The 7,099-nt window shown below is 44.4% G+C and overlaps 1 protein-coding gene across 1 annotated transcript; it reads right to left on the bottom strand.

Moving 5' to 3' along the window:
• Positions 1 to 2,491: 2,491 nt before the first annotated feature.
• A4GNT (alpha-1,4-N-acetylglucosaminyltransferase) lies at positions 2,492 to 6,707 on the bottom strand. Its single transcript, XM_007107292.1, has 2 exons — positions 6,297 to 6,707; positions 2,492 to 3,106 (listed from the first exon to the last, which is right to left on the bottom strand). The coding sequence occupies exons 1-2, from the start codon at positions 6,705 to 6,707 to the stop codon at positions 2,492 to 2,494; spliced, it is 1,026 nt and encodes a 341-aa protein (XP_007107354.1).
• Positions 6,708 to 7,099: the final 392 nt, after the last annotated feature.

Below are 7,099 nucleotides of genomic sequence, written 5' to 3'. Positions count from 1 at the left end.
AGTTCTAGAAAATCTTGGTTGATGAGTATTTGTAGAAGAAATATTAATTCTCATACCTCCTAGAAAGAGGAGGTAAACTTTTATGTGACTGTAGAAGGGCCAGCAGTTTTTAAATATCGAATTTGTAATTTGCTTTTATAAGCCAACTGGGGGAGTAGGGAATAGCAGACACCCAGGGGAGCAGAGGACACTATCCCGGGGGGGGATGTGGCCAGTCATTAAGATGTAAGTACTAAGGACCTGCAATGGACTGAATGTTTGTGTCCCCCCCCAGATTCATATGTTGAAATCCTACCCCCAAAGTGATGATATTAGGAAGTGGGGCCTGTGGGAGGTTTAGGACACGAGGGTGGAGCCCTCATGAATGGGATTAGTTCCCCTATAAAAGGGACCCCAGAGAGCTCCCTTGCCCTTTCCACCATATGAGGATTCAGCAAGCAGTGTGCCATCTGCCATTCAGAAGTGGATCCTCACTAGAACCCAACCATGCTGGCAACCTGATCTTGGACTTCCAGCCTCCAGAACTGAGACAAATAAATTGTTGTTGTTTATAAGCCACCTGGTCTATAGTACTTTGTTATTGCAGCCCAAGCTCATTTACACAGGACCTTGTCTTCTTGATCCAGCAGCATCTTCAGCATCTAAATCAGTGCTTGGCACACTGAAGGGACTCAATATTACTGACTGAATGTTTTAATGAATATCAAATTCAGGACTAGAAATCAAGTCTCTTTTTTCCCCAGCCAATTCTCTAACAGATCCTGTAATTAATCTTACAAAAGTAAATATAACACGTAGCAAAACCATTAGCTGCCTATCCTAACACCAATGTTCTCTTCCTTCTTGAATGTCCCAGCCTCTCCTGCAGCTACATTCTGGTCAATGAGATGTAAGGGGAAGTGTTATATGGTACTCGCAGGAAGTCTTCATAAAATAAGGGAAGTGCACCTTTCCTCTTTCCTTCGTCCTGCTGCCTGAAATGCAGAAATGATGGGCTGGAGATCAAGCTGCCGTACGGACCATGGGCAGGATGGCAAACAGAAAGATGGAAGAAGCCTAGGTCCCTGATGACTGCAGTGACCATACCCGCCCTGATCTGCCTGCCTTCAGACTACTTTTACGTGAGAGAGAAACGAACTTCTATACTTCTACGTCAATGGTCTTTGGGATTTTTCTATTATAGACACAGAAAGCCCACTCTTACTGACATGCGCGACCTGCACGTCTCCCCCCACTGCCAGCAGGGGGCGCTGAGCCCGCCTCTATGATACGGGCCACGTGAGAGTTTCATCCTCGCTCAGTTACCAGGAGTTCCACCTCCTCCGGCATCTCTAGGACTTTGGCTTCCCGACAGGGGCGGTAACTGTCAGTGCTCAGTCTCCTTAGAACCCGCTGGGGTTTCAGCTTGAGGACAACACCGGGCTGCATCCATGCGGACAGGAGCACAGTTTTCTCAGGACCCTTCCAGGGAGGTCCCACTGGGAGAAAAAGGTGAGGAAAAAGTGAAGAGAAGTGAGGAAAAGTGGAGAGAGACTTCCTGTGTGTGACTGACTGCTGGGGCCTGGGGGGATCCCTCTTCAGAGGACCCAGGAGAGAAAGGTCTTGATGTGGAAAACTGTGGGGTTTTCGTCCCTGTTGTGTGCAGTGTAGACTGTGTCCAGTGTGGTTCTTTGGTGTGTGGTGTCCAGTTTCCCTGGTGCTGTTTATTGAGGGGACTGCCCTTTCCCTGTTGTATGTTCTTGGCCCTTTTGTCATAAATAAACTGATCACACCCGTGTAGATTTATTTCTGGGCTCTCTGTTCTGTTCCTCTGGTCCGTGTGTCTGTTTCTGTGCCAGGACCACACAACTGTTTTGGTTACTGTAGCTTTGTAATATTGTTTGAGGTCAGGGAGAGAGATGCCACCAGCCTGTTCTCCTTTCTGAGAATCGCTTTGGCTCTTCCTGGTCCTTTGTTGTTCCACACAAATATTAGGATCCTTTGCTCTATTTCTGAGAAATACGCCATTGGAATTTTGATAGGGATTGCTCTCAGTGTGTACATTGCTCTGGGTAGAATGGACATTTTAACAATATTCGTCCTTCCAACCCATGAGCCTGTGATATCTTTCTATTTCCTTGTATCTTCTTCAATTTCTTCATCAATGTCCTAAAGTTTTCAATGTGCAGGCCTTTCACATCCTTGGTTAAACTTATTCCTAGGTATTTGGTTCTTTTTGATGCAGATGTCAATAGGCTTGTTTTCTTTTTCTTTCTGATGGTTCATTATTAGTGGTTAGAAATGCAGCTGTTTTTTGCATATTGACTGTCACTTTACTGAATTCCTTTATTAGTTCTAATAGTTTTTTGGTGGAATGATGTGGAAAATTGTAACTGTAACTGATATGTGGGTGAGCCCCCACACACCTAGGGGAAGTGGAGATCAGGTGAAAGCCTGGCACTCCGGGAAGTGGCCAGTTCCACGATGTAGCACCAATGACCCAGCATGGGCTCTATTTGTTACCTGGGCCCCGCTCCCCAGTCACTGAGCCCTCTGGACCTTGAAGCAGGTCCCTGTAAGTCTTGGGACAGTGCTTACGGTAGAGATTTTCCACCAGTGTGTTGCTTCCTCTGACCACAGCCCTCCCTTCTTTGTTCATGTAGTTCCACAGATGCAGCGCGTAGGAGTCGTTGAAGCTCGGCTCTGTGTCCCAGGCTTCATAGTAGCGCCTCCACACTGGATAGGAGATGGGGTAAAATCTTTGGGGGTGTAAGAAGGAGAAGTTTAAACACTTGAGGTCGCTCACCTCCTGGAAGTCTCTGAGTTTGCACCATACTCTCAAAATCCTCGTCATCAATTCGGGACCCTGGTAGCCCCAAATATCTGGATTGTAATTTTCCACAAAGTTTTCCATGCACTGCCACAGGAAAGGGTGGTGGGGGAGGAATCCAAACACCCCATTGCTGGAGACCTGAGATGTCTGCGCAGCCAGAAAGTTGTCCTCGGGGATGGGTCTGATGGAGATGACATCAGTGTCCATGTAGACACCGCCGTACTTCCAGATGAAGGCCAGGCGGGATGCATCTGAACTGACATGGAGCCAGTATCTCTCTGCGCTGCTGTTGATCTGCAGGAGCAGGTGCAAATGAGCCCCCAGGCAGAGGAAGAGGGAGGGGTGTCACAGCAGGAGGCCAGGCACAGGGTAGCTGAGCAGCAAGCAAGCCAACTTCCCAAAAATCTATTTGCCAAAAGCCCAATATTGCAAATTTACCAAAATTACCTCCACCCAAAAACGATGCCTTTAAGTGAAAAGTGTACAGCAATCAGTATCAATGGGAAGGTTTTAGCAGCTTTTAAAGATTTCATGAAACTGTTTTTTGAAAAAAGCAGTAGAAAGATGAAGCCCAGAAGGGATTTCACAATGAACTGTATGAGTCACTTTCAGCAGGATGGAAATTAACCACAAATATGAAACTGTGAAGAAAGAATTTTTTGTAAGTCCTAAAAGTGCTGAGAACTGATAAAGGAAAATAAATAAATATGAAAATATGAGATAGATTAATATCTATGCTCTTTGAGAAATTGGTAAAAGAATCTTAAAATGCATCCATGCCTTCACCCACTAATTAATTCCTTTAATAATATTCATTGAAGGCCTACTTGCTATTCACCAAGCTCTAAGCTGCTAAGGATACTGCAGGGAACAAACAGATAAAAATCTTTACTGGCAGGAGATAGACAGCAAACAAAGAAATATATCATATGTTGGGTGTTCATAAGGACTATGAAGGAAAAAAAGTCAAGCGAGGGGGCTATGAAGGGGGCAGGATGGAGCACTATCTTATCTTGGGTTCGAGCAGAACATTGGATGAAGTGGGTGGATGAACCATGCTGGTATCTCTGAGAAGAGGGCTCTAGGTAGAGGAAACAGCAAGTGCAAGGGCCCTGGGGCAGGAGTACGCTCACTATGTACAGGAACAGGAAAACAGCAGTGCAGAGTAGTGAAGGGAGAAGGGTAGGAAACCAGATCAGAGCGGGGGCAGGGGCGGGAGTGAGGGAGGATCCCGTAGGCTGGGGTAAAGACTGAAATGATTTGGAAGGTTTGAAAGAAAGGAGTGATGTGATCTGAATTAGTCTAAAAGGGGTCACACTGGGTACAGTGTGGAAGATAGATGGGGACAGGAGGCAAGGGCAGAAGCAAAGAGGCAAGTTAGGAAGTTGTTGAAATAATCCAGGCAGGAGATGATGGTGGTTTAGACCAGGGTGACGATAAAGGAGGTGAGAGAAGTGGTAAGATTCTGGGCACACGGTATAGATAAAGCCGGTCAGGATGTGCTGATGGATTGGATATGGAGCCGGAGACAGAGGAGTCAAGGATAACTGAAAACGCTGAAATGTGAACAAAGCAGAAATTGACTTTGAAACTAATAAAAATAAACCATTATAAATGCCAGTGTTCCCAAATGGAATGCTAAAATTTTGAATACAGAAAACACAGTAGATTTTTCTGAATTTAAATATGTTGATTAAAAGATTAAACGATGACCCCTGGCTTTTGACAAAAGAAACATTTTTTAAAATTCTACTATAAAGCCAAACGAAAGCAAGTCCGCTAAGACTTTGCGGAAATCTTCAGCTGAGCTATTAATGTCATTATATTGTATACAATTGCTGAAAACCTCATGAATAATAATAGCTAAAATTTATCAGTTTTAGCTATTATTAGTGGTGTGATGAATTGGGAGATTGGGATTGACATGTATACACTAATATGTATAAAATGGATAACTAATAAGAACCTGCTGTATAAAAAAATAAATATAATTCCAAAATTCAAAAAAAAAATTTATCAATAACTGTTCTGATCTCTTATAATCTACACAAATCCTCAGAAATAGGTACTATTATTAGTCCTGTTTTTCAAGTGAAAAATTAAAAGGAAAGACCAAGAAGTTCAGTCATTTATGCAAGGTAGGAGAGGCAGAGGTTAGATTTTAACCCAGGCAGTCTGACTCCAGAGACCCACTTACTTTCAGAAAAAATAAGTAAAGTTGATTCTTTGGTAAATTGGTGATTATCAGTGAACAGACCCAGATATCAAAAGCCGCACAGAAGGAAGGAAGCCTACCTTGATGTGGGCATTGGACTAACATCAACGTAAAACACAAGGCTCCCCCAGAGGTGAGCCCAGAAAGGGGGTTAGGATTCTGTTTGCTCATTCCCTCTCCACCCCCTCAGTACTCATCCTTGGGCATCTTCAAGGGCCACAGTTGCCCAAATCAGTGCAGCAAATCCAGTGGTCACCAGCAGGTGATGGCACACTAGGTCATCCTAACAGCTGGCCACCAGCTATCCTATTGTAGCCTAACTGGGGCAGAAGATGCCACAGCCCGACTCCCCCAAGGTGCAAGTGTGTCCCCCACCCAGGACAGCCCACCCAGTCCCCAGGTGAATGAGAGAGGGTGGGACAGGAGTTTGCTCTTTTTTTATACAAATACTGTAGTAGGCTGAATAACAGCCACTCAGTGGTCCTAATTCCTGAAACCTGTAAATATTACCTCCTATAGGAAAAGGGTCTTTGCCAATGTGATTAAATTAAGGATCTTGGGACTTCCCTGGAGGTCCGAGCTTCCACCACAGGGGGCGTGGGTTCGATCCCTGGTCGGGGAACTAAGATCCCACATGCCACACGGTGTGGCCAAAAAAAAAAAAAAAAAAAAAATAAGGATCTTGAGCTGAGGAGATTATCATGGGCCCTAAATGCCACCACAAGTGTCCTTTAAAGGGAAAGGTAGAGGGAGTTTCGCAACAAAATTACAAAATTCCTAAGAGCCCCAGGAGTTTCTTGATCATATCTCAATGTAACCCGATCTCATACAGCAGCACCCACCTGATCGTTCATGAATTTTCTATTTACATCATTTTCCAGTTACATATTGCCTAATTTCCCCCCTTAGATGCAAAAAAGTTTAACATAGATGGGTTTAAAACTGTCAGTGAAAAATGAATGGTCTATACACCTAGAAAAGATGTAGAAACTCATTCAGTTAAGAATAGTCTCAAGAAATCCTAAGAAATAAGGTGAAAGCAAAGGCAGCAGGGTAAAGAGAAGCCTAAATCAAGCCTCTCCTGTTTCCTTGAATCAGGACTCAACACCGTAGAATGCAGACCAGGCAAGAGTCAAAAGATCTGGGTTCTAGCCTATCTCTGACAATCTAGCCTTACCCTCAGTGTACCCATCTATAAAATGGCTAGATTGGACCCATTTTCTATGGTCCTTCCCAACACCGACATTCTGAGATTCTCTGAACACTTACTTGAGTGTACCACGAAAACAACGGTGTGTCTTCAAACAGGCTTTTCATATCCAAAGGGAAGAGGAAAACATTGTCTATTGCTGAGAGGAGGGAAAGGGCTGGGGAAGTGGAGTTTGGGGGCAGCTGCATGGAATTGTTGAACCCTTTCATAAGTAACAGCACAGGTTGCTCAGGGTAGACCTTGGCCGCTGACTCCACAGCACAGGAGACCAGCGGGGATAGCTCCATTCTCTCTGAGGTCTCTAGGAACACGATGCTGCGCCCATGGCCCAGGAGGGCTTCCAGCCCCTGCTGGGACTTGTAGGGAGGCAGGTGGGGGAAGAGGCAGCTGGACTTCAGGGTGAACTGGTAGAGGAAGCCACAGGTAAGCAGCAGGATGACCGACAGGGAGAGCTGAAGCTTCATCAGCATGTCCAACCCTCTCTCCTGTCCTGCTCCCTAAAATCAACACTATTAATTAAAAATTGTAGTCACAAAACCTGATAAAGATAGCACACAAGAAGATGATACCTGAATATCACTTTCAAGCTTAGATTTTTTTAATTGATTTATAATATGAGATTACTTTCAGGTGTATAGCATAGCGATTCAGTATTTTTACAGATTATATTTCATTGAAAGTTATTACAAAATAATGGCTATAATTCCCTTGCTAAACAATATATCCTTGTTGCTTATCAAGTTTATACCTAGTATAGTTCCTATTTCTTAATCCCCTACCCCTGTTTGCCCCCTGGCCCCTTCCCTCTCCCCTTTAATCACCACTAGTTTGTTTTCTCTACCTTTGAGTCTGTTTTGGTGTT

This window comes from Physeter macrocephalus, chromosome 1, assembly GCF_002837175.3.
Source record: "Physeter macrocephalus isolate SW-GA chromosome 1, ASM283717v5, whole genome shotgun sequence".
In the NCBI taxonomy this organism is placed as follows: Eukaryota; Metazoa; Chordata; class Mammalia; order Artiodactyla; family Physeteridae; genus Physeter; species Physeter macrocephalus.
Note: the sequence above shows the minus strand (reverse complement) of the source record. Positions and strands in the feature narration are given on the sequence as shown.